Source organism: Protopterus annectens, chromosome 7.part1 (genome assembly GCF_019279795.1).
Source record: "Protopterus annectens isolate FY-2018-M chromosome 7.part1, PAN1.0, whole genome shotgun sequence".
Classification (NCBI taxonomy): domain Eukaryota; kingdom Metazoa; phylum Chordata; order Ceratodontiformes; family Protopteridae; genus Protopterus; species Protopterus annectens.
Window position 1 is genome coordinate 223759676 of NC_056740.1, and position 18902 is coordinate 223778577.

Sequence of the window (18902 nt, forward strand, 5' to 3'; positions counted from 1 at the left end):
ATATAGTACTGTGCCACTTTTTTCTTTCAGTTTATAACATCCAAACATCCAAGGCTTACACAGTCAGAAATTGGCTATTTGGGTTTGGAGTAGGGAAGCAGCCTATGTGTTGAAACATAGAACAGTTACTTGATCACAATTAAGTGCTCACTTGTATGTCTTATTAGGGTTGGTTAGTGCCTGTGTGAGATACAAAACTGAAATGCATTAGAATGACCAATTTGTGTTTTACTTAAACACGTTCCAGCAACTGCAATGTCCAAAGTCAGAAAGTAGTTATTTTAGAGTTGTTGGTGGGCACAAGCTGTGGTTAAAAGAAAAAAATGTTTATTTCTTCAAAGGTAAACAAATATCTCACTCTCTCTCTCTGGTTTGTCAGGATTTTTGTATGTCTGTCTTAAGTTTAGACTCATATTTTGTGATATATATTCCAAAGATGAAATTGTGCATGATTCTTTACACTTTAAATGACCAATGCATTATTTTAACTGAAAATCATTACATGTTTTTCTGAAAATGTACTAGAAATGTACTAGAAAAAATTTAAAAATGTTTCAGATATGTCTTACAAAACTGTCAGGTACCACAGAAGACCTACATAGCTGTTCTGGCTACTCTGTCTTTCTGCTAATCATTCAAAAACACATATCTGGCAATGTTTTTGCTGTCTGACAATATTAATATATATCCAAATTATATGGAACAATGTGCTCAAATGAAATCAAGGCTAAAATAATGCTGTTTTCTAATAACAGGATATACTTTCTGCCTTTAAAATGCTACAGAAAAAACCCATATGATGTACATATGTGAGACTGTCTTGTTTCACTGCCATCAAAGTTATTAACTTATGCAATTTTCTTTATAAGGCTACTTACTCAAGGGTCTTGTTCTTAAAAGTTGTAAGAAAGTTAATTGCAATACAGGTATACTGGTATTTGTAGAGAGCATCAAATTAAGTTTAGAATGACCCACAAAAATTGCTGAAATGTAAAATTCAGGAAAAAATCACTTTAAAAGGCTTTCCATTGAAATGTCAGCACTCAAAATGCTGATTGCCAACAGACCACAAAAAAGGAAAACACAGGAGAAGAACAAATTTCAAAAATTGCTCTTCTCCTTATCATTCTTATATATACTGACTTCAAGACTGCCATACCTCAGAAGAAAAGGGAATATTCCCAGAAATGGCATCTTGGACTTAGTATATGTAAGTCCATTATTTTGGCCATTCAGTCTCCATATTTTGGGACTCCCTGTAGTGGGTCCCGACATTTTAGATGGTTACCCTTTAAAAGTGTAACCATTAGTTCTTTTCTGAGTAAAGAAATACAAAAACCTATCAAAATATAAATACAGAGTGGTGGTGTTGTACCCTCAGGCCTGTGTGTGCGTGTGTGTGTGTGTGTGTGTGTGTGTGTGTGTGTGTGTGTGTGTGTGTGTGTGTGTGTGTGTGTGTGTGTATGTGTGTGTGTGTGTATATCTAAATCTATGTAAACACATATAGATCTCTCTCTCTCTCTCTCTATATATATATATATATATATAGAGAGAGAGAGAGATGGGTATATCTACATGTGTGCATATATTTGTTAACCAGGAGTATCCAGTTAGAATAACCTGTTTTCTCTGGAGCCCCGGGGAGAAACGATATAGACATTGCAAATGCACAAGTATTTGCATTTTGACAGTACAATACAGAGACTATAGATATAAGCATGTATAAATGTCAAATCAATGTCAAAGTGTAATCCATGGAAGCTGACAGCATGGGCAAACAGTATCAAACAAACTAACAAAACAAACACAAACATAATGTTAGTGACTGAGGATGTATAAACTAGGGTAACAGAAGAACTAAACACAGTAAAACAGAAAATAAAGGCAGAAGTTAGATCTCTCAACTGCCCCTACTTTGTAGGGACACTCTCTGCTGTTTCTTAAAGTTTTTTATTGCATTCCTCTTAAAACTAGAAATCTTTTTAGGAATTACTAAGATGAAAGTGCCAACATTTAAAATGTGTCCCTAATTTGAGGACTTTTCCTTAGTTATTTTTTTACTTTGTTCCAAATTCTCTTGGTAAAAGCTGAGAGGTCTGAATGTGGCTAAAGTAATAAAGGTCATTGATAAAGAGTATAAAGAAAAAGATATGTTAACCAAACAATTTGGGAGATTATTAACACCGCCCCACATCTTCATGTGAGGGGAAAAAGAAAAGGCAAGATAAATTAAATTACTCTGCAATTGCAAAGTAAATTAGTTTAAATTATTTCTGAATGATTACAATGTACATATCTAAAGAATAGGGAGGGAACTTTGTTCCATAGTGTGCCCATGGCAGTAGAATATCTGGAGTTACCATACTTGTTTTTAGATCTGGGGGCAGAGACTAGTCTACCTATGGGTGTTTTGAGTTCTTGTGGGGTCACTGTGTTATGTGCACTAATATTTGATTTTAATGGAAAATAATGAGTATAAAGTAGCTTGAGGGAGAAATAGCTTGATTTGGGACAGATGGTGATCAAATTTAAGACAGCTTAAACTATATAAGTAGGTACAATGACTGAAATTTCCATGAAGACCTGCAGCAAAGCAAACTATTTTACTGCATACCTGTTGAAAATTACAGTGGATGCAAGTCTGTAATCATGTGAGGAAATGAACAGTGCAGACAAATGACAGGAAAAAGTATGATTTGAAGATAAGTGACATCACAAATAAATGATAGTTCCTTTAGAGCCTGCCAAGCTTTCAGTTAACTCTGGTGCCTACATTACTTGCATTATTCAATTTCAAATTGTTGTCAATGATGCAGTCCAGAAGCTTAGCAGATTTAACCTCTTCAGTTATAAAATATGTTAAACAAGATACTTCAAAGATTTCTTATCATACATTGAAAAAGCATCAGAAGATAAAACAATGTCAGGATAGGCTTTGGATGAGTGCAACACAGATGTTATTTGTGTTAAGATACAGCACCAAGATACAGACCTAAAGAAAAGACCTAGGCCTGAAACTTACTGTAAAATAAATTCTTTTCATGCATGTATTACAACAGAATATTCAACTCAGCAACATACAGCATTAGCTTTGAATTATCACAGTGGCTGGCAATACAAGAGAGGCCCAACAGAGAACCTTGAGAAATACCAACATAACAGGCATGATATGAAACAGGGCAGAGTTTTATTACACAGCTTTCACTACTGTTTAAATAGTTAGTGAACCACCCTCTGGTACTATAAGCGCAACCAGAAATGAACATAGCCAGGATTTTGAAGCGTGTTACAGAGGTAAATGGATAGCACAGTGGTGCAGCTGTTTGTGTTATCACCTCACAGTACGAGGCTCTTCGGTTTGATTCTCAGCTAGGGTGCCTTCTGTGCAGTCTGCATATCCTCCCTGCATTCATGTGGGTTTCCTGGGGATGGCATTGACTTCTGCTTGACTAACAGGGAACCTCCCACATTATAAAGACAAGCGTCTGGAGAGTTTCTTCCTGGGTTTCTGCTGAAAACTCTAATTCCAAGTCAGACTTTCCCGGTAAACAAATGTTAAATGAATAAATAAATACCTTTGACAGGTCAAGGTATGAAGCACTTATACCTTACCACTGCTCAGTTAGGTACTACTGTATTCAGATATGCCAAGTAGGAATGTATCATTTCAGTGTCAGGATTGGAAACTATGTTGAGGTTTGACAGTGTTTATGTTTATGAAATACTGGATGAGATACAAATGAATATATTTTTCAAGAACTTTAGATAAAGGGGATAACAGGGCAACAGACATACAGTTTTTCATTGTAAGACACAAAACACCTTTATAAAGTGGTACAATTTTATGCTTCTAAATTGTAAGAACTCGGCCTTCCTTGGTAGAATATTTTGTGACTTATTTTATGCTTCTGCTGAGATTAAATTTTCAAGAATTGTGGAATGGATTCATCACTTGCAGCAGACCAAGGTTTCAGTTTGCTTATGAATGAACACTATAGTACTGTTTCAAGAGTGAATGCGCTCAATATGAGATGATAATGAATACTAGAGGCAATATTAGCATTGTTAATTACAGAGATTACATGACCAAAAAGTGCCTGACAAAAAGTGTAGAGATGTGATTCCCCTTTTTAAGATTTAGGTTAAGACAGCGGCAGAAAACTATTATTCTCTACATTTAACTCAGTGATAGGAAACTTCATGAAATTTTACCTGAAAGAACACAAGATAAGACAATAAGGAATCACAATGGCAAGTTATTAAATGATTCTGAATTATTTTGTAACGTAACCAGGATTCTAGCTCAGATGATATGGATATTACCTACTTAGACATCACCATTCAAACCATAATAGCAGACACTTGAATCTAGGATTTGCATGGGGTGAAATATATTGAGACTCAACACTCTAAACCAAATACATTTTATTTCCAAAAAACAATATAGCTACTAGTCTCAGTCACTAGATCATACCTTACACAGCAGGTGAAACCAGCTGTACCAATGTATCTGAAATAAAATATGGTCTTTGTTCTCCTGGGGATGGCATTGACTTCTGCTTGACTAACAGGGAATTAAATGTAGTGCCAAACAAAAGGGTAATAAACTTGCCTGTCTTGGATTGTGTTTTACAATTACAGCATGGGTAAAACACCGTCTAAACAATAAGATACTGATGTCAAGAGGAAACTGACTTCACATTAAAGAAAGAAGGGTTACCATTGGGTATTCTAAGCATCCATACTAGGTCTTGACATTTGTAATGCTTTTACAATGAACATTACAGAAACTTGATCACCTGCCATTTCTATCAGCTTCATTAGTGGAGAAGGTAGCATTATGAGTCTCGTAATCTGAAGGTCATGAGTTCAACCCTCATTTGGGCAACCTCTATTTTGTCTGTCAGTTTACTGTAAAGGGTTAAGGATACGAGTTGCTAATGAGCTTCATACGGCAGTCCTTACTTTGAATCATTCAGTTTTCATTTGCATCCTGCGCAAGTCCAAGCAAATCATTAGAAAGTGCATGCAGGTCACCCTTAAAAATTGGAGACAGCATGCAGAAAGGATGAAAAAGGATATGGCAGGTCTGGAAGAGTTTCCAGAAATCCAGTAGATTAAATCCTTTGCCAAGGTACACATTTGTGGATCAAAAGACTTGAGAATGTGTGCTTGACAAGAAAGGAATCAGGTGTGTCAGCAAATGTAGAATGATGCCAGGGGTGATCATATCAGATAAGTGAAAGTTAATTAAGCAATGTAATGTCAGTAGCAAGGAGAACCAGTAAGATGTGATGATATACACGATCATCCTGACACATCAGCAAACAAAAAGTATTTTTTTTCACAGAAAGCAACTGATTTCCACTTTACATACCACTCAAGTGTACCTCATTAAAAGGCACATTTCTCACTTTGTCTTAAAAAGTCTATATTCCTCGAAGTTTCACACTGAAAGGGTCTGTCAGACATTCAGTGTTAACTTTCTTTTAACTGGCACCCATGGTAAATAATACTGAATCATGCTGGCTGGCCTGGGGCTTCTCAAGTGACTTATGGGTATCTGCAAATAGCAGTGTTAAACAATATGCAAATAAGTCAACGAAAGGCATTTGCAATGAATACAGAAAAGTAAAGTATTTTTTTAAAAACACACCCACTTATCCTAAAACAGTAAGTTGCAGAAAGTTAGACATTATGAAGTTAAATCGTGAGGCTGAGTCCAGTCATGCTTAAAATGTTTAAGGAAAGTTGCAGACTCTGTATCACCTGAAATGGCTGTTTTAAAAAGAAAAGGGGTTTATAATGTTTTATACAGGGGTATACTTTTGTGGACACCCTGATGATTTCATTAAAGAACAGAAAATGGGAAATAGGAAAGATATAAATAGGGGAGACAAAACAGAGGGGAACACACAAGGAAACATCAAGAGGGTTTGGGCTGGAGGAGTCCACATATTTCTCCAGTGCCCCTATGGGGGTTAAACTTACCCATGAAGACTCTTATACTGTCCTTGTTCACTCTAAACCCATCAAGGATTTACTGATTATCAAAGCTATAATGTGTAATCATTTGCTAATATTTTTGCCTTCTTGGCTAGTGAGTACCGCTGGGCAGAAGCAGTTTAGACCCAGCTGAGACAAGCAACTCAGACCTAGAAATAGCAAAGCTCGCAGCTAGTAATAGTATTTTTATCGACTGCGGATCTGATAGTTTTGGTGAGGCTTCTTTTTATATAGCGTATCTGTGACCCCCACAAAAAAGCATGAAGATCTGACTATGAATTGCAAATGGTATAAAACATACTTCATTAGCATACAAAGATTTAAATTACTCGTTTATATCTCATTATTTCAAAATCTGCATAAACACATTTAAGGTCATTGCACATTTGCATAAATGGCATCAATGAATTGTAGTGTAGCTGTGCTCCTTCACGAACATCATGGATAGTCTCAGCACATTTGTGTAACTGACTATGAATACTGGTCCTTAAGTTTGTTAAAATAACATTATTAATGTATAAAATAACCCACTTCAATGATCCTTTGAGCTTCCTAGTTGAGGTTTTTAATAACCTATTAGTTTGTGTTCTATATTTTGCCCATTTGTTCCACATTTAGCAGATGGAAGGTTGAAAGTCATGCCACTCCGTTAGAGATGCACTTATCACTGGAGGCCCAGATCTGAAAGAATATAGACAAGATGGAGGAAGTTTGGAGGAATGTAACAAAAAGAAGCACATTTTGCAACAGTGCAATATAGAAAATTCAGACCTTAACACATACCTTATTTGAAAAGAAAGAAGGAAGGGACTATGATATAAATGATTATTTACAGCATGGGAATGAACAAAGACCAAAAGGGAATCATCTGTTAGAAAAATAGACAGTAGACAGCTCATATTAAATATAATAAAACAGTGAAGGCTGCATGAAACATGCTTCTCAAGGAGACTGTAGGCTCAAAAAATAAGTTATAGAATTCAAAAATACATGGAGAAGACATGCAACAGTTCTGAGTAATCTCTTGGAAAGGTATAATTTGCTTATCTAGCTGATGGGGGGAAAGAGGGAGGCTACGTACATGCAGTAATCCTTAGTAGCCATCAATTAACATGTTCAGGGAAGCTAATTTATGTATCTCAATGAAAAATTCTACTTTCATGAGATGTAAATCCAGTAATAGTACCAGTGTGTATATGCAAAATTAAAGCAGGCTATGTATACAGAAAACCCATGTTGTAATAAGTATAATGTGATGAATGAGTACTATAGCCTAAAATGCCAAATTCTATGAAAATCCTATATTTTTCTAATACTCGGAGAGTCCAAATTTTTCTGGAAAAATGGAAAACCAGGGATACTGACTATGTTTTCTAAACTGCTCTATAGAAAAGTCACACTTGACTTATACTAGTTCAGTAATAACACATTCTGTTTCAGAACCTGTTCTGCGAGTAACAAAAGGTATATGTGCATATTCCTTTTGTTAGAAAGACAAAGTCGTGGACTGTGGGACTTGTTCTGTGTAAAGAAACAAAAGCAGAAAGTACATTATGTCACCATAGTAACAGACAAGGATACTTTGGTTTTATGCACCATCTATTCTCATAGGAGATGCAGAATACTGGTCACAATGCTGCTTTGAATTTTGCCATGGATATGGTCCTAGCAGTCAGCAACCAAGCTGACAATAAAATGGAAAAAGACTAGATGAAATGCATTTTTTCTTTTTCTCTGATTTGTCTGGTTTCTACTGACTGGGCACACTCAAACTTAAGAGGATTCATTCTAGTGCTTTGTGGGTGGGCCTAATATCACTAGGCGTTGTCCATGGATTATTGTGGTTTCCATTAGCTACTGTACCAGGAATGCATTTCGTTTTTCTTCTGCAACCAATGAGGAATATCATTTATTTTCTTAATTCACAGAAAGATTTGGGAGAGCCAGCTACATTTCAATGCCATGGTAACATGAAAGGTATGCCATGTAGTATTCTTCCTTGATGTTTTTGATACTTTAGTCATAAAGTTTCTTCCTCACTTAAATTCTTACTGCTGTAACAGCTAGAGAACCTTGTTCATGTTTGAAGATCCACACTGCCAACCATGCTTCTTAAATAGCACCCCACAGGAGAATATTGTATTTATTATTTATTTATTTTAGATTTGTTTACCGGGATAGTCCGACTGGATACATGTCCACTTTCAGCGGAAGCCCGGGAAGAAAAGATCCAAAAAGACATCAAACAAACTGTTACAATTTTAGAGTTTAAAACACAAAATAAAACTCAAATAAAAGGATTTTTACACAGATGTAAACAAACACAAAAACAGATACACAAACTAATTATTAAATTTTTACTCAGATGGAAAATTCTAGACAGTGTTTTTAAGAATGATAGGGTATTGAATGCCTGGTAGGCTAACCTGGTAGTAGATCCAAGGAGATCATAGGATTTATAAGTTAAGAAACAATAAAGTGCAGGCAGAAGTCCTCCATGTGCACACGAGTGATGAGCTAGTCTGGATTAGGACAAGGACATATATAATATGAATATAAAATCTATTTGAGCAGGAGGGAGATAAGAATCTACTAAATGCTTTGCATGCATATCTATTAGTATCTTTTCCTTATTTTCTACGCATCAGCTTTATCAACAACAAGCTGGTATGATACTTCATCACATACTATCATTGTGGTGATCCAGCAGTAAGGTTTAACATAAAAATGTGCACTGATCATGTGCAAAGAATTGCTGTACCATTCCAGCATTACAGATGCAGTATTCACTAAAAGGATACATTACAGAAAAATACTGTTTACCTTATCTACTTTATCAAGCTGCACATCTTCCAAATCTTCCATTATAAACTCCATGACCTTTATGTGACCTCTCTGAGCAGCGCACTGCAGTAAATTCAACCCATTCTGTTAAAGACAATCATAGTGACATTTGCAGATTAAAATGCAGTCATTTGGGTATAGGTAGAAAATAAGGTTACAGCAGAAACAATCATAAGAGGAGATTTTCCAAGAAAAATCTTACAATAAGGCATAACTACAAACAATCGTCACCTGGCATCATGATTATATGATTACATTAAATCTATGTAGGCAGAAATCTAACACAGAAGACTACTCATAGTATACTGCCTTTGGATGACTTTAGCCCACTCCACAACATTACGTGAATGCCAGTAATCCCCTCCGTTTTCTCAACGAGGACCCAAGATGATCAATGGAAGAGGAAGAATTAATTCTTCCCCGCAACAGTTGACCATCAGCTGCTACCAGCTCTTCTCCTCATTCACTGGGTCTACAAGACCTGCCTTAGCCCCCCTAAGGCTCTACCTGACCCACATCCAGGGCCAGTGAGAAGATCAAGGATGTTACGGCAGCATCATACTGCTTCCGTGAAGTGAGCCCTAACCTGCCACTACTCCATAGCAGGCTTGCAAGCTCTACAACTGCCATCCTTGGGAGGTGCATGTGAGATTCCAAGCACGTACAACTTCCCAACAGTTCAACACTAACATCTGCAGCACAGAGTTTGCCAGGAGCCTCACCCACTTCTGCAGCACAGAGCTTGCCAGGCATTTAAATTTTGCCACTGCAGTGAGGCATGGGCTGCCTCATCCCCCATGGATGGGTAAGCCAATATCTACCATTCACTTCCATCCTTCCCAGAGAACTGACTTGCCCCCAAGCTGCTTTCAAGCATTATTTGTGGCACAGGGCCACTTAAATTAAAGAGGCTTTTGAGAGAGAACCTACCAAGTAGCACACTCATCTTTCATGCCAGAAGACTGTAGAGGTTCTATTCCAACTCCACGCACTTGGATTCATTTTTGAGTACTGACACTTCAGTGAAGCAAAATGGGGATGCTACACTCCTTATTATGCCAAGTTTCAGATGAGACGTTAACCTGTGCCCTCATCTCCTTGAGTTAGTAGTAGTTCAGGTTGATTTAAAAGATCTCATGGTACTTATCAAAAACAGTAAGGGAGCTTTATCTATATCATATAACATTTCGATATATGCATATCATGTAGTTCACAATATTCACATTTGTATTCTTTTTTGATCACAACATTCTCATTCTTGTATTTTCAGTATCCTGTCCTCAACACATTTTTTTTTCATTTTGTAAATTCACTTCTAAATCCCTTCTCCACAACAATAACCTTATTTTTCTAAATATTATACTGCAGTACATTCAATTTGTTGTCAACTATTTCCTCACTCCTATAGTGCCCCATCAAAATACAGAGATAAACGGTTTGCATTTTTTATATATTACAATATGTTGCTATCAACTTCCTCAAAGATGTCATATTAATCTCGAAACTTTCTTTAATAACATTTTCATGCTCTCATTCTTTTAAAATATATTTCATCATTCCATCTACATTGTATACTTTACATATTCTTTCAGCTTGCCTTTTTCACCTCATCCTCCACACTCTTATTCATTTTCAAATGAAATGTTTTTACCTCTCTTTTATACAGCAATTGCTTTCTTCATTTAAATTCTCCCATGACTTAAAATAATAACAATTATCCATCAGTTTTTCAAACTTTCCACTTACTCTTATTACTTTCCTTTTCTTCCTAAATAAACACCTTTTCCTCCTACTATATCTCTCATCAATATCCAGTAGAAATTTAAATGTGCTAAAAATCACTTAATTTTATCCACCCTCTTTTTATTACAATGCAAAACTCCTCTCGTCATTGGATTTAGTCTTCAAAGCCATACAACCCAAAATAATAATTCTATGCATCCTAAAAAAGAAAAATCCCCCTTCATAATTCAAATTTCCTAATATGTATATGTTTGGATTGTGTATTGTTTTCTTAAGACATGTTAAATGCTTTTGACATGCAAATTACTTGTTGCTTCCGAAATCTCTTTCACTGCTTTATTCTAACTTCTTGCTGTCCACACCTCACATCAAACACCTGTCTCCTAATTTGCAAAATAAATTCCTCCTATTTTTATAACATCCCAAAATCTTTGCTCTGCTATTTAACCTTAATCTAATTTCCCTTAACCTGTCTTCCAGTTCCCAAATGCCTGCCTTCATATATTTCATATTTTGTGTAATAGCTACCACATTATATATGTACGCCATGAACTGGGGCAATATCTCCCCTTCGAGTATTTCCCATCTTGCCATTCTGTTCTACACTCAATCAATGCAGCATTCATTAACAAAGCAAGTAAAACTCCCACTTATAAGGCTGCTCTGATATACCCATTTTTGCACTTGTATTGTTTTTTCCTAACCAGTCATTCATAACACTCTACTCTGTGTATTTTTATATCCCATTTTAAAAATTCTTATAATTTGCTTAAATTATACCCTCCCCATCTCTCATGTTCCCAGCTAACACTTTCTGTATATTACACACAACTACCTTTCCAACACCATCCTCCTTTACTGTTGCATCTACCACCTCCTTTATTAACAGTAACATATCCTCAGCTTGTTTCGTTTTAGTCTCGTATATCCTTTTGTACATTATCCATCCCAAAATATTACTTAATCTTATCTGAATAACCTTCATAAAATCTTATAGTCACATTCAATAATATCCTTTTTCTGCAATTCCTAATATCATCCCCCCTCATCCTTTCTTTTATAAAACTTTATAAGACCCTTGCATATATATATTCATTCCATGCTCCATTTCCTAACCATTTATTCATTACATTCACCCGCAATTGTTTTTTCTCTCTCCCACTTTTCATATAAAAAACTTGCACCCTATACTAGCTGGACGTGCAAAACTGCTTACTTTAACTAAATTGGACATTTTGTCCAAATCTATTGCTATAACTTATTCATCTCTTTTCCATCTTCCTTTATCTTTTTCATCACCATGCATCTCCTCTAGTTTTCTTGTATATTTTTTCTACATACCTCTTGGCTACTTGTATTACACTTTGCTAAGTCTCTACTATACTTCCCATACTTCCTTTTATGACCCTCATCCCTTCCATTTTCTATTTTCATGTTTTACAGTTTTACCTAACAGAGACGTCTCTTAAATGCCCACATTTACTTATACATACTTTTCTTTATGTGGCTTTTTGCTTTTTCTTTCGTTCAGTAACCTAATACCCTCCTTTCCTTCAAAGCCTCTTCATACTCATTAACCACTCATCTTTTCTCTTTTTGTGTCTTTCTTACCACTTTTTCCATCACCATGAACATCATTCTGTATTTTCACTTAAACATAACCCACCACTCTTATACTCTGGTGGTCTTCCTAAACCTGTCTTCCCCTAAAATTCCTCCTGTAAGCTTCTTATTTCCCTTATCTTCCTTAGTATAATTCTTCTCTTCTCCAACTCTTGCCACACCGCCATTTGATCTACAAAGTCCTTATTTTATTTCACATAAATCTTTTGACAATTATATATAATCAACTTCTGTTCTGGTATTTCCCCTTCTATATATGAACTGCATCTCCTTCATTATTTTCAACTTCTGTAACTTCATCAGATCTATACCAATTTTATATCTCGAGAAATCTCAGTTATTCTTTCTTAAACTGCAGTTAAATTCTTTACTGCTACGGTATACACACACACACACACACACACACACACACACACACACACACACACACACACACACTCACACACACATATATATGTATGCTCAGTCATATATATCTTAATGTATGCTAAAATCTCTGTTCTTTTTCCCATCACCTTCTGGTTAGACATTACGATTACCATCTTCTTGATCTGGTTGTTTCGCAGGTGGATGCAAAAGATCCCATGGCACAGGGTCCTTTACTTAGTACAACATAAAAAACATTATTTACATATTCACAAAGTAAACATATTTACAGGCACATGTATACACATTTCTGTTTTTTTTTTTACTGTTTATCATTTTTCTTATAATATTCTCATTATTCTTCTTCCATAATTGACTTCCTACTCCTTCTTCCACAACTGTATTCTGATTTTCTGCAATATATCTGCCAAAATCTATTTCCCATTAAACAACATTTCATTCAGTCTTTCATTCCAAATAAACTATATCATATAAAACAAATTCTTACTCATCCTTCTTACATATTCTTTCTTCTTATTCGTGTAATATCCACACATAATCACATTCATCTCTATATTATGTCATAATATTCTCAAAAAAAATCTTCAACTTTTCCAGTTTCACTACTCATTCACATTTAATAAAAATCTTGTTGTATTTTCTCTCTCTCCACCAAATAAACACATTATTTCATCTTTTTTTTTAATTCAGCATATTCCCCTTTACTGGTAACTTACTTATTACCAGTTTCCATACAAAATCCTGACACTCATCTTGGTGCACCACTTTTTCCTTTCTTTAATGGCTTTAATAATTTCTTCTGGTAAATATTCCCACTGATTTACATAATATTGTTTCATTGCATTATTGCACCACATCCTTTATTTATTCTCTATATCACCAATTTTGATTTTCCATGTTACCATTTTTCTTGATAAATTTTTAATTTCTTCATTTACATATTATTTTTCTTATCATCATCTCCCAGAATTTTTGTACTACATTCTCACTATTAAATTCCTAGTCCCTTCTTTTACCCACTTTAATACTCTATATAGGATTAAAGCAGAACAACTGGATTTAGTAATCCCAAGTCCCCCTCATCTTCACTCCTATACATAACACCCTTTTTTTCACTGGATTTAATCTTAAACCCCATATGAAAGAAAATTAGAAGTTATGTACCTACCATAACGTTCCATGTTAGTTGTCTTCTCTCGCCTTCTTTCTTGCTGGATGGGTTCAGAGCCGATCCTCTGCTTTAGCTTGAGAACTCCTTTTACCAGCTCGAGGCAACCCTATATCCCATGATGCAAGGCGGAACTACCTCAGATCTCGTTTGGTAGCTAACCTACCCTGCTAAAGACTATCCTAACATAATTAGGAACACAAGTTCCTAATAGAAGTCCTCATATGAAGGCTCAGGAGGAAACAACCTAATAGGAACTCTTCAAGATCTGTCCAGGCCAGGGGAAGGAGAGAAGACAACTAACATGGAACGTTATGGTAGGTACATAACTTCTAAATGTTAAGTTGTCAATCTTTCATTCTTGCTGGATGGGACCGTCCTAGCACCTGTATCCCGGGTGGCTCAATGGAACAGACTCTTGAGAACTGTGGAACCAAAACTGGCCCTGTCTCTGGAGGCCAAGTCCAATTTGTAATGAGAGACAAAGGTATGAGGCGTGGCCCAAGTAGCTGCTGCACAAATGGTATCAATGGGTAGTCTATCCTGAAAAGCTGCAGAAGTGGATAGACTCCTGGTTGAGTGTGCTTTTGGCTTAGAAGATAGCTGCTTGCCTCTGAGAGAGTACACATAGGAAATGGTGGAAGTCAACCATCTGGATAAGGTCACTTTAGAAACTGGAAGACCTATCCTGTTTTCTGCATAGGAGACAAATAATTGGTCCGATTTTCTGAATTGTTTAGTTCTATGCAAATAGTACCTGAGCTGACGATGGACATCCAAAAATGCAGTTTCTGTTCAGCTCTGTCGGAATAGTTTGGGAAAAGACTGGTAGGTCTATAGATTGGTTAATGTTGGTTTGAGATACGACTTTGGGGAGAAAGGAAGGGTTAGTTCTTAATGATACCCTGTCCTTATGAAAAACCAAATAAGGGGAAGGAATGCAGAGAGCTTGAATCTAAACCCTTCTTGCAGAAGTGACAGCCAGTAAAATATAGTTTTCCAGGTCAATAACTTCAAAGAACATGAAGCAGACGGTTCAAGGGAGGTAGTATCAAGGATGCCAACATTAAGTTTAGATCCCATTGGAGGAGGATGCTTTATAGGTGGTTTTAGGAGAAAACTCCTCTCAGAAAGGCCTTGCATAATCTATGAGACATAATGTTATTGTCATGCAAGCCAACATGATACTTGGAAATAGCAGCCAGTTGTACTTTGACTGTAGATGACGAGGATCCTGAATGAAAAACCTCTGCCAGGAAATCTAAAACAGAATGTACAGGAGCAGTAAAGGGATCAATATTTCTGGAATTTGCCCAAATAGAAAAACGTCGCCACTTGCTAGCATAAACAGTCCTAGTGGACGACTTCAAAGAAGACACTAAAATGTCTCTGACTGAGTCAGAAATCATCGGTAGCCTGGCTAGGAAGGAAGTGGAGCAACCAAGCAGTGAGGTTGAGAGAATGAATGGCCCGGTGCTGCTGACCCGACTGGTGGATCAAGAGATCCGGAACTGGGTCCAGATGCCAGGGCTGCACCAGAAGGTGACGATGCAGAGACGGAAACCAAATTTGTCGTGGCCAATATGGGGCAATGAGGATCAACTTGGCTCTCAAAACGGTGGCTTTCTGAATGACTTGTGGAATCAAGGGAAAGGGAGGAAAAGCAGTCCCTGGGGCCAATCCTGGGTTAGAGAGTCTCTCAGGGGTTGGCCTGGAAGAGAGTGAAAAATCGGGCACTTGTTGTTTTGAGGAGTAGCAAAAAGATCGCAACAAGGAGTGCCCCACTTCAGAAATATCTGATCCACTACAGATTGATTGAGAGACCACTCGTGAGGCATCAGAATGGATCTGCTCAGCCTGTCCGCCAATAGGTTGGACCTGCTGCTATCAGAAACCGCTGAGAAGATATCGCCCATTGCCAAAGTCTGAGAGCTTCGACATAACGGATAGGACCTGGTCCCGCCCTGTTTGTTGATGTACCAGACCACGGACATGTTGTCCGTTTGTACTGCAATAGTCCCCGTGGGAAGAAAGTCGTTGAGGGCTTGCAACGTTAAAAGCACTGCTCTCATCTCCAGGACATTTATGTGCAGATGGTATTCTATGGGTTGGGACCATCCTGCCCTGATAATGCCCCCACCCGATCAGAGAGGCATCCGTAGTGACTGTGGCAACTGGAGGAGGGAATAAAGGGTCGGCCCTGATGAAGAAGAGGGAAGATATCCACCAGTTCAGATGAGCTCTGCACTGCGTGACCAAGATTTCGTGCCTCATCGGGAGACTGTGACTGCCACTGCGGAATAGCATCCACTGCAGAAGGCATGTGGAAGCGAGCCAGTGGTAGAAGAACAATGGCCGCAGCCATAAGACCTAGAACCTTCAGAATAAATCTGGCTTTGATCTTGTTGCTTTGCAATAGAAGTTTGGATGTCCAGAATTCTTTGATCTGTTAGTCTGGCTAACATTTTGACGGTGTTTAATTCTGCCTATAAAGGTGATAGATTGGCAAGGCAGCAGAGAAGATTTTTCGAAATTTACTGAAATTCCCAAACTCCTGCAAAGCTGTAGAGTGTAGTCTCTGTACTGAAGAAGCTGACACTTGGTGGTGGCAGAGAGGAGCCAGTCGTCCAAGTAGGGAAACACCTGGAATCCTTGACGTCTCAGATGAGCTGTGACCACTGCCATGCATTTGGTAAACACTCTGGGGGCTGAAGTGAGGCTAAAGGGTAGTGCTCTGAATTGGTAATGACTGGTCCCTAGGAGAAACCTTCTGGAGCGTCTGTGAATCTTTATGTGATAGTACGCATCCTGAAGGTTTATAGAGCACATCCAGTTGTCCTTGTCCAGAAAGGGCAGAATGGACTGAAGCGTGACCATCCGGAATCTTGCCTTCTTGACAAATCTGTTTAGATTGCTCAGGTCTAATATTCGTCTCCAATCTTTTGGGGACCAAAAGAATCCGGATCCTACCTGGTCTGCGGCACAGTCTGGATTTCTAGGAGCTTTGAAACCTCCTGTTCTGCCAAATCCCTTTGACCGGGTGAGATGTCTGGAAGGGATTGTAGAGAAACCTTTGGATTTTGTAACCCTCGGATATGATCGACTGTACCCACATCTCTTGAGATAGGGATTGCCAGGCTACTGGGTACAGCGACTGCCTCCAAGGGTGGACAGTCGGGCAACACCTCAGGGATGCTGAAAGGGCTTCTCAGGAAGAGACTCCCTGTTGCCCTGGTTCTGAGGACCCCTGCCTCTACCTCTGCCTCTGGGGTAAACTGACCACGCATGTCCGGTGTAGCTCCTTGGGCTTTACACGGACATCTTCCCCTTCTGACCCTTGGGATATGGTCTAGAAGGAGTGGAAAACTGGACTCCAACGGCAGAAAGAGTTTTACCGTCCTGCTCACACCTGGTCAAGGTATCCTTCACCTGAGGTCCGAACAAAGCCGAACCATCAAAGGGGGTATTAGTGAAGGAAAGGGGTCCAAATTACAAAGCCGCATCCAGGCTTGGCGTCTAAGAGCAACTCCTGTGCCTGCATCGCTCCATCAGCCGCATAGGATATGAGCCGCATGGAGGAGTTAGATATGGAATTCAGGATTGCAAGCTGCGAGGCAATCTTTTCTTGAGCCCCAGCAGCAGAAGGATCCTGGACTACTTCACCCAGTTCCTTGAGAATATCTCGTTGAAGCCTGGTGAAGTGACAAAGGTAGTTCAGCGAACGACAGCAAAGGTCGCTGAAGAAAACATCCGCTTTCCATACCTGTCCATGGTCCTAGAATCCTTGTTAGGAGGATGGACAGGTACTGAAGGATCTGCCAGTTCCTTCTTAGTGGCCGCCGCCACCATAGCATCCACAGAGACACCTTTGGAAAGGAACTGTTTGTCCGTAGGGGCCGTGATGAATTTGGATGGTCTCCTGGGGACAGGTTCCACAGAATCTGGAGGAGCCACTACCTGCATAAGTGGGTGAGACACCCAGGAGGTGGAGGGTCAGGATCCAAAGCCTCCAGGTATACCGACTCATCCTCGGAGGGATCAATGGCTGGCCAATTCCCCTCTGTTTGAGGAGCTCAAGGATGTCTGAAAAAGAGACATCCTCAGAGGGGATCGGAACCCTCCGACTCATCTAAGTCGGTATCCGGGAGTCTGTGTGTTTGGTTCACCTGCAGGATCAGGAGGGAGGAAATTCCGAATGGGGAAACCTGGGGCGATGGATCCCTGGGCATGAGATGAAGAGGCTGGCAAGAGGCGTCTGCAGGCACTGATGAGGGAGGAGCTAGAGGGATGGACCGTTGACCAGGCTCAGAGGCCAGGCCACTCCTCATCACCTCAAAGGCTCCCTCCCGGGAGGCCGGAATATCCCGCCCGAGGAAACAGGAATGCCGGCTCCACTGAGAGGAAAGGCTTGAGGGACAAGGGTCCGATGCCACTAGCCCCCTCGAGCCGACAAGGGAAACCCGACGACCGGATCCCTCCAAGGAAGGTCTCAAGGGGAGATCGGAGCCGAGGACGACGGAGGCGAAGGATGTAAACAGTCACTGTCCCGAGAAGCTCTGATGTGGAGTCAGAGGAGGAAGTTCAAGGGGTGAGGCTATAGTCTGTTGAGACGGGCTATGGAGCATTTGGGCCAGTGCCGGAGACTTCAACAGCCTGCTTACCACCCTCTCCAAGTCGTGGTCAGACAGCCTGGAAGATCTCGAAGATCGGCTCCGATGGCTCCGCTCCGACAAAAGAGGAGACCCCAGAGCAGTGGATACTCAGTAAGGGGACCGAGATCTCTTCGGGATGAGCCATCGGAGCCAAAGTTCCCTGAACTCCAGATGGAGCCAAGGTTTCTGTTTCGCCCGATGCTGGATAAAGTGTCGGCTCCAGCCAGGCTACAGTAGTCAAGGTAGCGGAACCAGCCGGCACCGAACCCACTACTTTCAAGGTAGATACATCGGTTCCAGCCGGAGCCACCGAGGAGGCTTGGATACTGAAGCCTGAGGTGGCTTAGGAGGTTTCCCAGACCTTGCTTTAGGGGGAGAACCTTCTGGCTTAAGTAAGCCACGGAGGATAAGCTTATTCCTCCTTTCCTGCAGGACTCTCTGGCTAAAAGAGTGACACAAAGCACAGGAGTCCTGCAGGT

The 18902-nt window shown here is 39.3% G+C and overlaps 1 protein-coding gene across 2 annotated transcripts in view; it reads right to left on the reverse strand.

Moving 5' to 3' along the window:
* ANKDD1A (ankyrin repeat and death domain containing 1A) overlaps positions 1–18902 on the reverse strand; it is a 1318298-nt gene that overhangs the window by 687510 nt on the left and 611886 nt on the right. For both annotated transcript variants that reach the window (XM_044078678.1, XM_044078677.1), the window contains one exon: positions 8830–8934. In XM_044078678.1, the coding sequence (XP_043934613.1) occupies positions 8830–8934 (105 nt within the window). The remainder of the gene's footprint in view (positions 1–8829; positions 8935–18902) is intronic.